The sequence below is a fragment of the Coregonus lavaretus genome, assembly GCF_964263955.1.
Source record: "Coregonus lavaretus genome assembly, chromosome: 12".
Classification (NCBI taxonomy): Eukaryota; Metazoa; Chordata; class Actinopteri; order Salmoniformes; family Salmonidae; genus Coregonus; species Coregonus lavaretus.
In genome coordinates this window covers 50,946,097-50,962,779 of record NC_139999.1, presented here as the reverse complement: position 1 = coordinate 50,962,779, position 16,683 = coordinate 50,946,097, and the positions used below count along the sequence as shown (strand labels likewise).

Genomic DNA, 16,683 nt, shown 5'->3' with positions numbered 1-16,683 from the left:
GCAAGAGTAGAGCTTTATTGTGAAATGTGTATTCATTTGTTCATCGCATGTAGTCCATCTGCTATTCATATATGATCAGGTAAAGAAGCACAATAGATTATCAATAATATAAAGGATAAGACATGTCATAAAACATAATCTGGTATGGCTAAATATTGTAATCAAAATCTGGTATTGGAAAAATATTGTACATCTGGTATGACAAAATAATCCAAGTCTATAAAATGTGTGGTGAGAGCACTGTCCACCAAAAGAAAGTCCACATGCTCCCCGCCAAGTCAATATAAACAACCACCCAGTTTCAAAGAAGTAGGACCTATTCCATCATGTGACATCACCAGTGTCCAATAGGGACGTTTGATAAGCCTTACTTATACCAGTCATGTCATACCCAATTATTCGTCAGTATTTACAGTGAGTCAGTCACAGCCCCACAATAGGCCAAAACAGATGAAATGAGTTCTGGTCAGTAACGGCGTAGGGGCTGTGTTATGACTGACTCGGCCCTTTAGGTGAAGAAGTAGACCTGCTCCTCTTTCTCCTTGTCTGAGATGTCATACACCTGGCTGGTCTTCAGCTTGCTGGCAGGGGGCTGCGATCTGGCCATCAGTTTCTTGCCAGTCTGGAGAAAAGGGCCTAAATGTTAGCATCGTCAAATGAAGAGAACACTATGGTATGGTTTCTGTAGTACAATTAATTATATGACATGAACTCTGGATATTTATCAAACGTTATGCTTATTCTCCATTTCTACCATATAATAGAACAGTCCCCAAGGTAACTAAACCAGTGGTTTAGGGCTGCATTCAATCCATATCGTGGAAGGATCGCAGAGGATCCACGGTATAGCTCGATTGAAATTTAAAGGCAATGTTCCTGCATTCACAGTAAATGCTGCATATGTCGGCTCAGTCGTAAAATACCTTAACATTTTTATGCGGATCTTCCGCGATACGGACTGAATCCAGCCCTTAGTTACGCAATGTAATCTGGGTTATAGGCATTAATGGAAATGTCATGTTTCACACTGATTTTCTGGCAGAACTTTGGTCATAACTTTTGCCTGTAGGATTGTAATGGTGTGGTGTTGAGGCAGATTGTGTGACTGACTGTTTTCTTGATGTCGGCCTGGGCTCTCTCCAGGGCCCTCTTCAGCCTCTCCTCCTGGTGCTGCTTTGCCTGATGCATCTTCTCATCACGCAGCCTACAGAAAGGAAGCAAAGGATCATGGGGGGGAAAGGAGGAGAAGGGTAGATTCATTTAAATCTCCAGTCTAGATGTCAACTTCACAAATGTGCTTCAAACTGAAAGAAACTCAGCTCTGGCACCCAGCTACCACATGGAACACCAATTGGAACGGGGCCCAAGTCAAATTGCTGCCTATGACACCAGCACACCAAAGTAGTTTCTTCCACTATGCATCAACCAACCATGGGCACTAGGCAGAGGCTAAAGCTTAGATCCTTAAGACCTAGAGATTGAAATGGAATGGGGCCAACGTGACTAGCCTATATGATGGTCATACGAAGCTGCGTTCCAACTCTCCCGCACCTGAGCCTCCTCTCCTTCTCCTTGGTCCTCTCGGCCATCAGCAGCTGCTCCTTGGGGATCATCTCCACGTTCTCCAGCAGCTCGCCCAGGCGGCTCTCGATAACCGTCAGCATCTGCAGCGTGCTCAGGTTGGCCTCTTTGTCGCCCACGCAGCCCCGGTACACCTCCTCCACCTTAGCGCCCAGGGAGTCCAGCATACAATCCTACAGTGGAGGAACAAAGAGGTGAGAGAGAAAGATCTATATGATCTAAGGCCAATGACTGGCTCACTACTGATATTAGCATTTCCTCTGATCCTCTGCATAACCGTCAGTGACCTGTCCCATTGTTAGTCGGCACAGATCTAGGATTTGCTTACCTTCCCCAAATCCTAACATCGACCATTAGAGACGGACAGACTTTAGATCATTGTCTCAAGGGCAACTTTTCTTTCTCCTACCTGGTCAGCGGATTTGTACTTCCCAAAATTGAAGAGGCGGGCCCTCAGCTCCAGCTCGGCAGCCCGTTCCTTCTCCCTCTGGATGGTGTGGGTCATGATGTCTATCTGCTGGGTCAGCTGGATGGTCTCCAGCTCCCTACAGAGAGGGGGGAGAGAAGAATGGTGCACAGCCGCGCACACACATAGAAACGAATGCAGGTGAGGAAAGAGAGAGAAGGAACTATGAAGGGTACTCATGACATAAAACATCCTAGCTCTTGTCAATGTCAGTCAAAATCATTTCCTTTCTACAATAACTTTGTGGTAGTCCGAGCCAGTGGCCTACCGCAGTTTCGCAGGGCCCCCCGCCAGGTCTGAGCAAGGCTCCCCTTCCTACAATTCTACACATTTTTCCATGTGGCAAAGAGAAAAATTAGAATTTATATAGCTAATATCTTGCTATTCTTAACATTTTGCCATGAGGCTGACAGAAAATGTTGCTGTTTTAAAGCACATTTCCTTCAATTCTACACGTATTGCCATGGGGCAGAGAGGAAAATGTGCAGTTTTATAGCTGGTCTCATGCTATTCCACACATTTTGCAATGAGGCTGAGAGAATTTTGTATTTTTAAAGCTAATTTCATGCAATTCTACACATATTTGCCATTTTTGTTGGCGCATCTGCCAAGTGCCTAAACAGGCTACAATATGTCAAGAACTGTACTGCACGTGTCCTCACCCACACCTCCCCCGCGAGCACATCACTCCAGTGCTGTTCAACCTCCACTAGCTCCCCACACCTACCAAGCTATGAAAAAGTACCTGTCTGACCTCATTCTACCCTTCTGCCCCACACACACCCTTCGCTCCTCCAGGTCTGTCTCCCTTAAGCAGCCCTGCAGCAGACTAAAAACTATGGGTGACAGGGCTTTCAGTTGCGTGGCTCTGAGGCTGTGGAACGCACTTCCAGGAACTATTAGGGCTGCAGAGTCTCTGTCCTTCTTTAAGGCACATCTCAAGACCGTGCTGTTTTCAAGGACCTCTGCTAATTCTGTTCTCATGTCGTCCGGATCTGACGAAACCTGTATATGGCTTTGATTGTTGTCTGTGTTCTATGTTCTGTGTTTTTGTTTTTATTATTATTTATGTATTTATTTTGTATTATTATTTATCTTTTCGCCTCTGGTCTGAGAAAAGCGCTTTACAAATTAAATGAATACTATTATTAATTATATTGCCATGAGGCTGAGAGGAAAATGTGCAGTTTTATAGCTAATCTCATGCTATTCTACCCATTTTGCAATGAGGCTGAGAGAATTTTGTATTTTTAAAGCTAATTTTCTGCAATTCTACACATTTTGTCATGGGGCAAAGAGGGAAATGTGCTGTTTTATAGCTAATCTCATGCTATTCTACACATTTTGCAATGAGGCTGAGATCATTTATAATTTTTTAAACTAATTTCCTGCTATTCTACAAATGTTGCCATGAGGCTGAGAGAACATTTTGCCGTTTTACAGCTAATTACCTGTAATTCTAAACATTTAGTTCATATTCTATCTGGAGATCCTATTACATTACTAGAAGGGCTTTGACATAAACCCTCGAAGTTCCCGAATGGGGTGAAAATGGGAGAAATCCAAACCAGTGTAATTGGAATGGGAGGCATAATCCAGATTTTACTGGACTATAGGGGCTCTGGTGGCCCCCACCTGGGGGATGGGGGGAGGTCGGCACCCCCAGAGCTCGTGGGCCCACCCGCTTTGCAGGGACTGCGGGGAGGGGGGGGGACCTCTAACCCCAGCAGGTCTTACTTACATCTTTTTCCTTGTATGGTCCATGACCTTACTGAACACCTCCAGGGCCTCCTCCGTCTCCCTGGAGTTCTGGATCAGAGAGAGGTTCTGCTCCTCCAGCTCTGTAAGCAGCTCCAGCAGCTGCCTGGGGTCCGTGAAGTACAGCTCTGGGTGTTCCTGCAGGGGGCGACAAACACCACACACAGATAGGCATAGAGACATAGGGAGAATCTCAATAGCATTTCCTTGATTCTTCGCGTCATCTCTCCTTGCCTCCTTCTCAAAACCCATTGGATTAGGAGGCGAGGAGAGCGGACGAGAGGCGAGGAGAGCGGACGTGAGGAATCGAGGAAATGCAATTGAGATTCTCCCATAGACTTCTTCCAGAGTAAGTTGAAAAGTATGGGTAAGTTGTATAGGAAAGATATCCTTTAGCAGGAAGCTAGGTTGCCTATATGGACTAGTGGGGTTGAAGTTGAACATAATCAGATTTTGGTCGGTTTTCTCAGATTAATCCTAGTCATGGGGCACTTTTAAAGTGTTAAGGCTGAAGCAACCGACGCAGACGTAAGTCGAGGAGTGAAGTCGGGGGAGGTGCATCTGCGACAGCCAAAAGTCGGACACTAATGTGTTTTTTTAACAGCAAGGCTCAACTCAACATGGCAGTGTTGCCATTGTTTATACAAGTTTTTCTTTGTAATGTCGAAATAAACATGTCTACAACCTCCATATTACACACTCACAAACTGTAAATATATGTGTGTACATTGACCTATCAATTAGTGAGAGAGAGCCTCAAATATCACATTCATTTGTACATATCCACTGTATACATGAATCGCGGCAAAGTTGGTATCTGTTTCAGTCACGTGTTTGGTCACGTTCACGTGGATCAAACAAAAACACCATAATTATTCGTTGACAATAGAGCCTCCCACAATCCAGGCGATGGCTGCAGGATAAAGTTGGTGAAGAGCAACTGCAGAAACTTGCAGTCGACTGCAGTCATAACTTCATGAGTTCATGCAGTCTTCGTGTAGGCGCAAGTCGGATAATTTTTATTCCCATAATGCAACACACTGGAAGGCGGTGACCAATGATGGTCAAAAGTGATCTGCTCAAACGCGCCCATGGAGAAAATGTATTTTAGTCGAGACTGATCCATTGAGCATGCTTTTTAGGGCTTAATCTGTGTCCAGAAAATAGGCCCTTGACATTTTAAGTCATATTCAGGTTGTATTCAATTTTTATTCAAACGTCTCATTTATTCAATTCTGGTGTCAGTTTATGAAATTTGCCAGAATGCAGTTATCCTCCAGTGTAATACTGATCTTCTAAAGTTGAAACTAACCTCATATTCAGAGCTGTCGGTCTCCAGTTCTGCCACAGGGCTCCTGAAAAGACAGGAACTCAGCACTAAAATTAGCCAAAATTATAGCATATAACATGGTCATATTCAAACCCACTTCCACCAATGGGTGACTCCCATAGATACCCTGAGGCCCACTGTTGTACTCGTGATTTGTGACACATACATACACACACACACACACACACACACACACACACACACACACACACACACACACACACACACACACACACACACACACACACACACACACACACACACACTCACGGTTTGTCACTCTGGCGTATCGACTGTCTAGAGGTGGCCCTGGCATCCCGGAGAGGGGGCAGCTCTCGACTCGCAAAGGACGCCCTGCTGTCCACACCTGTGTGTGTACGTGTGTGTAAGTGAGAGAGGGAGAGACAGAAAACGGAGAATAAAAAAGAGGCGCTTTAGTATAGACACAATATAGCATCAAATGCAACAGCCCATCACCATTTTACAGGCCACTACATCACAGTACTGAAGTCAAATATTTATGCAACAATACATAACAAAACACTAAGAAAGAAGATATACTAGTACTTCTTTTCGGAGTGGCCCTCTCATTGTCTTTCTCTTTGGACGTGTCCTTGGTGACAGACTTGGCTTTGGGTGTCTTGGTCTTCTGTGCCTCTTGCCACTCTGGAGGGGACAGCTTAAAGAGGAAATCCTTGTACATGGTGTACTCCTTTATGATGTCCTCAAACTTAGAGATGTCACTGCAGGAGAAGAGCATGCATGCACGCACCCAAACAAACGCATGAACGCGCGCACACACACACACACACATCCTTGAGCTATACATGATGTGTAACCTTTACAACTTTTTCCTGTACATCATGCATTGACTATAGTTGATTGACGCCAACAGTTCTTATATTATACTGAGGCGGGAGGCCATGGCCATCCTAGCTGTAATGCTCTGTGTACTACCCACTTCTTAATGGTCACCATCCTAGTCGTGAGCCTCTTGATCTCAGTCACCTTCTCCAGTTTCACTTTGGTCTCTAACTCAGCACTGTGCAAAATGGAGACACCATATGATTTTATGAAGTAGAAGAGGAACATAGATTGTACATGCATCAACCATATTGTTTGTTATTACACTTTGATGGCCTCCACAGAGTTCTTGTCGTTTTCTTTGAGGAACTCGTCGAACATGATGGCGTCGTCCTCCAGGAACCGCTCGGCGCGCATCAGCTTCCTCTCCTCGCCTGCCGCCATTTTCTCCAGGTGCTCGATCTCTCCACGCTTCACAGCCAAGGAGTACTGGGAGAGAGATGAGAAGGGACAGGCAGGGATGGAGGATGGATGGAGGGAGGGAGGGAGGGAGTGAGGGAGTGAGATGTCAAGAAATGGGGAGGGAGGGAGGGAGGGAGTGAGATGTCAAGAAATGGGGAGGGAGGGAGGGAGGGAGGGAGGGAGGGAGGGAGGGAGGGAGATGTCAAGAAATGGGGAGAGAGGGAGGGAGGGAGGGAGGGAGATGTCAAGAAATGGAGAGGGAGGGAGGGAGATGTCAAGAAATTGAGAGGGAGGGAGGGAGGGAGGGAGGGAGATGTCAAGAAATGGGGAGGGAGGGAGACGAATGTCAAGAGGTGGGAAATGGGGAGGGAGGGAGGGAGATGTCAAGAGGTGGGAAATGGGGAGGGAGGGAGGTGTCAAGAGGTGGGAAATGGGGAGGGGGGGGAGATGTCAAGAGGTGGGAAATGGGGAGGGAGGGAGGGAGATGTCAAGAGGTGGGAAATAGGGAGGGAGGGAGGGAGATGTCAAGAGGTGGGAAATGGGGAGGGAGGGAGGTGTCAAGAGGTGGGAAATGGGGAGGGAGGGAGATGTCAAGAGGTGGGAAATGGGGAGGGGGGGGAGATGTCAAGAGGTGGGAAATGGGGAGGGAGAGAGGGAGATGTCAAGAGGTGGGAAATGGGGAGGGAGGGAGGTGTCAAGAGGTGGGAAATGGGGAGGGAGGGAGGTGTCAAGAGGTGGGAAATGGGGAGGGGGGAGGGAGATGTCAAGAGGTGGGAAATGGGGAGGGTGGGAGGGAGATGTCAAGAGGTGGGAAATGGGGAGGGAGGGAGGGAGATGTCAAGAGGTGGGAAATTGGGAGGGAGGGAGGTGTCAAGAGGTGGGAAATGCCAGCAACTTGGTTGAGAAAGCTTGTATTGACTGTACCTGCACATAGGCAACTCCTTACTAGTGGGAACCACTAAAGATGATGAATAGATAACAATACATTTACTTTTAATACAATGATCAAGCATTTCTGTATCGTATAAAGACTGAATATCTGTGGACATATTCCAGTTGTCATAAAGAGCATAACATGATCACCCGGTCAGTTTTTATGGAACGTCGTTCCCTTCTTACCTCCAACAGAAACATCTCCCTTTTCTTGGTGATAAACTCATTCATGCTCTCTTTGTCAATATTACGATCTGAGGAGAAACAGTATGGTTGGTTACACACACATATACATTCATGCTGCTAACAGACTCTGCTATATACTTCACAATTTAAACACTTGCCCCCCAATCCCCCCCTTCCCCCATACACGTGTAAATATTGGACTATAAATTGTTCCTTCCTGTATTATACTTGTGCTAAAATGTTTATTCTATTCTACTGAGTCATTTACTTTATGTTCACATTCTTATATGTTATTATTTATTATTGTTGTTGCACTGTGAACCTGCAAGTAAGCATTTGGTTGGACGGTGTATACAGATGTCAGATCTTAATTTGACCCATTTCGTCGTAGGAGGAAATTAATCCTGCAGCAGGAGGACGTGAATGAATACTGAATATTTAGAACCGCCGCCAGGGGGCATCTGGAAGCGGTGTTTGTAGGCTATATAATGCAGTACCGGACCTACCATAAGCTGGGTATAAATACAGCATCTTCGGTTCCAACAGCCCCGAACCCAACTCATTGGAATGACCCCACTAGGGTTGAATGGCAGGAACCCGGTTACCGAGATTTACCGGGATTTACCACCCAAAACCACTCCCTTTTCCAGGGATAAATAACTCAGAGAAACTAGTAAATTATAATAAATTATTTATATGAACAGCATGGCGAGAAATGGAACTGTTAAATTATATGCAATGTCTAAATCTGGTTTCTCTACGGCCTCTGCATGACGAATCATCAACGCTCAGGGTGGGGACAGACAGCCCATCTCAGTATGGAGCGCAGTTCACAATCCATTGTTCCAATGGTGGAACAAGCTCCCCCACGATGCCAGGACAGCGGAGTCACTGACCACCTTCCGGAGACACTTGAAACCCTTCCTCTTTAAGGAATACCTGGAATAGTATAAAAGTAATCCTTCTACCCCCCCTCCCCCACCCCCCCCACTGGCTATCATAAGTTGAATACACCAGTTTGTAAGTCGCTCTGGATAAGAGCGTCTGCTAAATGATGTAAATGTAAATGTAAATGTAGAACTATCATCTCATTATGGTAACTTTTATTATTGTAACAGGTAGGCCTGCATTTGCTGCAACATAGTATATGCTACAGTAGTATAAAGACTGAATTCGGGTCTAATTTACCCATCTCCATCTGGATTTCGGGGTCACCTTATTTTTTTATTGTAAAGATTATTTTATTTTTAATTGCAGCTGCAGTTTTAAAACAGCCTATCACACGAATATTGTTGCTTTAAATCAGTGAATGCGCGAGCACTCTCTCGCAGTCTTTCTCTCTCTCCATCAACTCCATTCAAATTGCATCCAAATTAGATAATCCTGTTCTATACTGAACAAATATATAAACGCAACATGTAATGTGTTGGTCCCATGTTTCATGAGCTGAAATAAAAGATCCCCGAAATTTTTCATATGCACAGAAATCGTATTTCTCTTAAATGTTGTGCACACATTTTTTTTACATCCCTGTTAGTGAGCATTTCTCCTTTGCCAAGAAAATTCATCCACCTGACAGATGTGGCATATCAAGAAGCTGATTAAACAGCATGATCATTACACAGGTGCACCTTGTGCTGGGGACAATAAAAGGCCACTCTAAAATGTGCAGTTTTGCCACACAACACAATGCCACAGATTATTTAAATTTTGAGGGAGCGTGCAATTTGCAAGCTGACTGCAGGAATGTCCACCAGAGCTGTTGCCAGATAATTTAATGTTAATTTCTCTACCATAAGCCACCTCCAACATTGTTTTAGAGAATTTGGCAGTACGTTCAACTGGCCTCACAACCGCAGACCACTTGTAACCATGCCAACCCAGGACCTTCACATCAGTCTTCTTCACCTGCGGGATCGTCTGAGACCAGCCACCCGGACAGCTGATGAAATTGTGAGTTTGCTCAACCAAATCATTTCTGCACAAACTGTCAGAAACAGTCTCAGGGAAGCTCATCTGCGTGCTCGTCGTCCTCACCAGGGTCTTGACCTGACTGCAGTTTGGTGTCATAACCGACTTCAGTGGGCAAATGCTCACCTTCGATGGCCACTGGCACGCTGGATGAATCCCGGTTTCAACTGTACCGGGCAGATGGCAGTATTGCGTCGTGTGGGCGAGCGGTTTGCTGATGTCAACGTTGTGAACAGAGTGCCCCATCGTGGCGGTGGGGTTATGGTATGGGCAGGCATAAGCTATGAACAACGAACACAATTGCATTTTATCAAGGGCAATTTGAATGCACAGATATACCGTGACGAGATCCTGAGACCCATTGTGGTGCCATTCATCCGCCGCCATCACCTCATGTTTCAGCATGATAATGCACAGCCCCATGTCACAAGGATCTGTACATAATTCCTGGAAGCTGAAAATGTCCCAGTTCTTCCATGGGCTGCATACTCAGCAGACATGTCACCCATTGAGCATGTTTGGCATGTTTGTGTATGACAGCGTGTTCCAGTTCACGCCAATATCTAGCAACTTCACACAGCCATTGAAGAGGAGTGGGACAACATTCCACAGGCCACAATCAACAGCCTGATCAACTCTATGCGAAGGAGATGTCTTGCTACATGAGGCACATGGTGGTCACACCAGATACTGACTGGTTTTCTGATCGACGCCCCTACCTTTTTTTGTTATCGTATCTGTGACCAACAGATGCATATCTGTATTCCCAGTCATGTGAAATCCATAGATTAGGTCCTAATGAATTTATTTCAATTGACTGATTTCCTTATATGAACTGTAAATCTTTGGAATTGTTGCATGTTGCGTTTATATTTTTGTTCAGTATAGATTGATATAGAGCCCTACAGTGGGGAAAAAAATATTTAGTCAGCCACCAATTGTGCAAGTTCTCCCACTTAAAAAGATGAGAGAGGCCTGTAATTTTCATCATAGGTACACGTCAACTATGACAGACAAATTGAGAAAAAAATATCCAGAAAATCACATTGTAGGATTGTTAATGAATTTATTTGCAAATTATGGTGGAAAATAAGTATTTGGTCACCTACACCCAAGCAAGATTTCTGGCTCTCACAGACCTGTAACTTCTTCTTTAAGAGGCTCCTCTGTCCTCCACTCGTTACCTGTATTAATGGCACCTGTTTGAACTTGTTATCAGTATAAAAGACACCTGTCCACAACCTCAAACAGTCACACTCCAAACTCCACTATGGCCAAGACCAAAGAGCTGTCAAAGGACATCAGAAACAAAATTGTAGACCTGCACCAGGCTGGGAAGACTGAATCTGCAATAGGTAAGCAGCTTGGTTTGAAGAAATCAACTGTGGGAGCAATTATTAGGAAATGGAAGACATACAAGACCACTGATAATCTCCCTCGATCTGGGGCTCCACGCAAGATCTCACCCCGTGGGGTCAAAATGATCACAAGAACGGTGAGCAAAAATCCCAGAACCACACGGGGGGACCTAGTAAATGACCTGCAGAGAGCTGGGACCAATGTAACAAAGCCTACCATCAGTAACACACTACGCCGCTAGGGACTCAAATCCTGCAGTGCCAGACGTGTCCCCCTGCTTAAGCCAGTACATGTCCAGGCCCGTCTGAAGTTTGCTAGAGTGCATTTGGATGATCCAGAAGAGGATTGGGAGAATGTCATATGGTCAGATGAAACTAAAATAGAACGTTTTGGTAAAAACTCAACTTGTCGTGTTTGGAGGACAAAGAATGCTGAGTTGCATCCAAAGAACACCATACCTACTGTGAAGCATGGGGGTGGAAACATCATGCTTTGGGGCTGTTTTTCTGCAAAGGGACCAGGACGACTGATCCGTGTAAAGGAAAGAATGAATGGGGCCATGTATCGTGAGATTTTGAGTGAAAACCTCCTTCCATCAGCAAGGGCATTGAAGATGAAAAGTGGCTGGGTCTTTCAGCATGACAATGATCCCAAACACACCGCCCGGGCAACGAAGGAGTGGCTTCGAAAGAAGCATTTCAAGGTCCTGGAGTGGCCCAGCCAGTCTCCAGATCTCAACCCCATAGAAAATCTTTGGAGGGAGTTGAAAGTCCATGTTGCCCAGCGACAGCCCCAAAACATCACTGCTCTAGAGGAGATCTGCATGGAGGAAGGGGCCAAAATACCAGCAACAGTGTGTGAAAACCTTGTGAAGACTTACAGAAAACGTTTGACCTGTGTCATTGCCAACAAAGGGTATATAACAAAGTATTGAGACACTTTTGTTATTGACCAAATACTTCTTTTCCACCATAATTTGCAAATAAATTCATAAAAAATCCTACAATGTGATTTTCTGGATTTTTTTCTCATTTTGTCTGTCATAGTTGACGTGTACCTATGATGAAAATTACAGGCCTCTCTCATCTTTTTAAGTGGGAGAACTTGCACAATCGGTGGCTGACTAAATACTTTTTTCCCCCACTGTATATATAGATGTCCTAGCCTAGCTCTTTCAGATAATAAATTCAATGCAGAATTAGCCTTAAATTTAGCTAATTAATGATGGGTTATCCATAATTAGCTTCTAACTTATAGCCTCTGTCTCTTGCCCAATACGGTATGCACCGGTTCTCCGCTGGCCTCTCTCCTTAAAAAATGCTCCTTAGCTCTTGGTGTCCCATGTAGGAAAAGATAGACTAGAATAGCTTGCTGGACATTCTATTTTCTTCTTTTTTTTCTTATACCAGTAGACTATTCGAAGAGGAACAAAAGCTGTTGTTTGCTGAATGTTAAATACAGCAGCCAATAGAACTCACAGGTAGTTTGAAAGAAGAGTGAACACGTGATGGCGGTAGGCTATAGCAGTTATTTATTCAGACCCATAACCATTCAATCTTCATGAAGAAAAGTGAAAGCCTTCTGCATCTAATTCTAGTCGTACATTATTCAAGGATGTCATTAGAATGATGAAGATAAGGACAATGAAACTTGTGAAAGCGAGGAAGGAATGAAGCAACAATAGAGAGTGATGATCATAATGATGATCCACACTTCTTTGACAATATATATAATAAATTATCAAACCTGCAAGCAATTCAAGACAATATTATTATGATGGGGGATTATAATACTGTTTTAAATAGCTCAATGGACCGTAAAGGAAATCACACCACAAACAATCACCCTCATGCTCTTAAGGAAATCGTGAATGTCATGGATACATTAGAACTAGTAGATATATGGAGGCTTAAATATCCTGATCTAGTGAGATATACATGGCGGAGACTCAATCAAGCTAGTCGTCTTGACTTCTTTCTTATGTCATTCTTGTTGGCACCAAAAGTTTTAAAAGTGTTGATAGGGGACAGAATGCGGTCGGACCATCATATAATTGGCATATACATTAATCTTACTGAATTTCCATGTGGGCGAGAATATTGGAAATTTAATCAAAGCCTATTGGATGATAATTTATTTTTAACTAGGACAAAAGGAATTTATAACTGATCTTTTCCGACATAACATAGGTACAGCAAATTCCCTTATTGTATGGGACGACTTTAAATGTGCCTTTAGAGGCCATGCAATTCAGTATTCATCTCGAAAACAAAAGCAATTTAGGTCAAAAGAGTTTATTCTAACAAAGGAAATAGAAGGTCTAACAGAACAGATAGATGGCAATTAAAACTGTAACATAGAGGCTCAGAATAAATTAGAGGAAAAACAAAAAGAAATGGAGAAACTTATTCAAGAAAGATCAAGTGTAATATATTATAAAAATAAAGCAAACTGGATGGAATATGAGGAAAAATGCACCAAAATATTTTTTAATCTTCAACATAGGAATGCTACCAAAAATAATTTTATGAAACTGGTTACAATTGACAGAGTCACCCATGATTCACCAAATTATATTTTGAAGGAGGAAACAAAGTACTTTAAGCATATGTTTTCGTTTCAGTCGCCTCCATCTCCTCTAACTGAAGCTAATTGTAGAGATTTTTTTTCTATCACTCATTGGTGAAATTACAGGAGGAACTTCTTGATGCAATTATAGACTTTAAGTCCGGGAAAACTCCAGGGTTGGATGGCATACCAGTCGAGGTATACCAAACCTTTTTTGATATACTAAGAGGACCGTTATTAGCATGTTTTAACCACTCCTATGTAAATGGTAGATTATCAGACACTCAAGAAGAAGGTCTGATTTCATTATTACTGAAACAGGATACAAGTGGAAAATATAAAGATCCAGCCCATTAAAAAAATTGGAGGCCCCTTACACTTCAGTGTTGTGATGCAAAAATTATAGCAAAATGTATAGTGCATAGAATTAAAAAGGTATTGTCGGACATTATTCATTGTAATCAGACAGGTGTTTTACATGGAAGATACATTGGAGATAATATAAGGCAAGTACTGGAAACAACACTATGGAAAATCTGGGAAACCAGGCCTGCTATTCATAGCAGACTTCGAAAAGGCATTTGATAAAGTACAACTGGGGTTTATATATAAATGCCTGGAGCATTTCAATTTTGGAGAATCTCTTATAAAATGGGTCAAAATCATGTATAGTAACCCTAGGTGTAAAATAGTAAATAATGGCTATTTCTCAGAAAGTTTTAAACTGTCAAGAGAAGTGCAACAAGGTTGTCCACTATCGGCATATCTATTTATTATGGCCATCGAGATGTTAGCTATTAAAATCAGATCCAACAATAATATCAAGGGATTAGAAATCCAGGGCTTAAAAACAAAGGTGTCATTGTACGCTGATGATTCATGTTTTCTTTTAAATCCACAACTAGAATCCCTCCACAGCCTCATAGAGGATCTAGATACATTTTCTAACCTCTCTGGATTACAACTAAATTATGACAAATGTACTATATTACGTATTGGATAACTAAAAAATAAAAAATTTACATTACCATCTAGTTTACCAATAAAATGGTCTGATGGTGATGTGGATATACTCGGAATACATATCCCAAAGGAAATAAATGATCTCACTCCAATACATTTTAATAGAAAGTTAGCAAAAATAGATAAGATCTTGCTACCATGGAAAGGTAAATACCTGTCAATTTGTGGAAAATTCACCCTGATTAACTCTTTAGAATTATCCCAGTTTACCTATTTGCTTATGGTCTTGCCTACGCCTAGCGAACAGTTTTTTAAATTATATGAGAAAAAAATATTCCATTTTATTTGGAACGGCAAGCCAGACAAAATTAAACGGGCCTAGTTATATAATGAATATGAATTCGGAGGACAGAAATGATTAAATATTAAAGCATTAGACCTATCACTAAAAGCTTCAGTCATACAAAAGTTATACTTAAATCCGAACTGGTTCTCTGGCAAATTAGTAAGATTGTCTCACCCAATGTTCAAGAATGGCCTTTTTCCCTTTATTCAGATTACAACCTCTCACTTTCAGTTATTTGAAAAGGAAATCATCTCCCAAATATCACTATTTCTAAAACAAGCCATAGAAAGTTGGTTGCAATTTCAATTAAATCCTCCAGAAACGACAGAACAAATAATGCAACAAATATTGTGGTTAAACTCAAATATACTAATTGACAAAAAAACATTTTTTTTGACAAAATGTTTAAAAAAGGTATAATCTTCGTAAATGATATCATCGGTAGGACTGGTGGAGTTATGTCGCACATGCAGCTAACAAAAACATATGGAAATGTCTGCTCTACCAAAAATTACAACCAAATAATTGCAGCCTTACCGCAAAAATGGAAGAGGAAAGTGGAAGGGGGAGAAAGTAAGGAACTTGTCTGTCGGCCTTGCATTAAAGAACATAATTGGTTAAAGAAAACTGTGATAAATAAAAAAGTATACCAGTTTAATTTAAGGGCCAAAGGATTGACAGCCGTCCCATATAGATTGCAAAATAGTTGGGAAGAGATTTTTGACGTACCGATCCCATGGCATAGTGTTTATGAACTGATATGCAAAACGACACCGGATTCAAAACTTAGAATCTTTCAATTTAAATTATTATATACAATTCTTGCTACCAATAGAATGTTATTTGTATGGGGGATACAATCTTCCCAGCTCTGCAGATTTGGCTGCGAAGAGAAAGAATCATTAGATCATTTGTTTTGGTACTGTCCATTTGTAGCTTGTTTTTGGACACAGGTCCAGGAATGGGAAATAGAAATCCTATATGGATGTGTTAAGAGATAGATGGGTGGTGTTGAATGGAGATGAAGGATGGGACTAATAACAACTAACAACAACTAATAACAAGATAACTAATACTGTGTCCATAATAAGTATATTGTAGATTGGGAGCTTTTGTGAAAGAGCACAGTTAGAAAGATATGGCATATAGAAGCAAACCGGATGGACATCATGAAAATGATCGGAGAGGTTGAGAGCAGAAGAAGTTCAGGAGAAAAAACAAACAAAATATAATTATTGTAAAATTGACTGTGTCCATAAAATGTATATAGTAAGTATAAGCTGGAAGTAGAGGCCTAAGCATTGTTGTTCACTAGTTTACTCCAATTAGGGAAAGGGTGGTGGGGTTGGAAAGTAATAAAGGGGAATATTTTTTTTTTACAGGATATGTAAGTGCATGTATGTATGTATGTATGTATGTATGTGTATGTATGTATGTATGTATGTATGTATGTATGTATGTATGTATGTATGTATGTATGTATGTATATGTGTATGTGTGTGTATGTGTGTATATATGTGTATATATATATATATGTACAGTATATGTGTATATACAGTGGGGAGAACAAGTATTTGATACACTGCCGATTTTGCAGGTTTTCCTACTTACAAAGCATGTAGAGGTCTGTCATTTTTATCATAAGTACACTTCAACTGTGAGAGACGGATTCTAAAACAAAATTCAGAAAATCACATTGTATGATTTTTAAGTAATTCATTTGCATTTTATTGCATGAGATAAGTATTTGATCACCTACCAACCAGTAAGAATTCCGGCTCTCACAGACCTGTTAGTTTTTCTTTAAGAAGCCCTCCTGTTTTCCACTCATTACCTGTATTAACTGCACCTGTTTGAACTCGTTACCTGTATAAAAGACACCCGTCCACACACTCAATCAAACAGACTCCAACCTCTCCACAATGGCCAAGACCATTGTAAGGACATCAGGGATAC

At 42.1% G+C, this 16,683-nt stretch overlaps 1 protein-coding gene across 1 annotated transcript in view; it reads right to left on the bottom strand.

Moving 5' to 3' along the window:
• Positions 1-18: 18 nt before the first annotated feature.
• Positions 19-16,683, bottom strand: part of cfap100 (cilia and flagella associated protein 100) — a 30,852-nt gene continuing 14,187 nt past the window's right edge. Inside the window, exons 6-16 of the mRNA XM_084173063.1 lie at positions 7,521-7,588; positions 6,265-6,428; positions 6,097-6,177; positions 5,703-5,878; positions 5,406-5,502; positions 5,118-5,160; positions 3,789-3,943; positions 1,991-2,126; positions 1,552-1,754; positions 1,111-1,204; positions 19-622 (exon numbers count right to left, since the gene is read on the bottom strand). Coding sequence (XP_084029189.1) covers positions 509-622; positions 1,111-1,204; positions 1,552-1,754; positions 1,991-2,126; positions 3,789-3,943; positions 5,118-5,160; positions 5,406-5,502; positions 5,703-5,878; positions 6,097-6,177; positions 6,265-6,428; positions 7,521-7,588 — 1,331 coding nt within the window. The 3' untranslated portion in view covers positions 19-508. The remainder of the gene's footprint in view (positions 623-1,110; positions 1,205-1,551; positions 1,755-1,990; positions 2,127-3,788; positions 3,944-5,117; positions 5,161-5,405; positions 5,503-5,702; positions 5,879-6,096; positions 6,178-6,264; positions 6,429-7,520; positions 7,589-16,683) is intronic.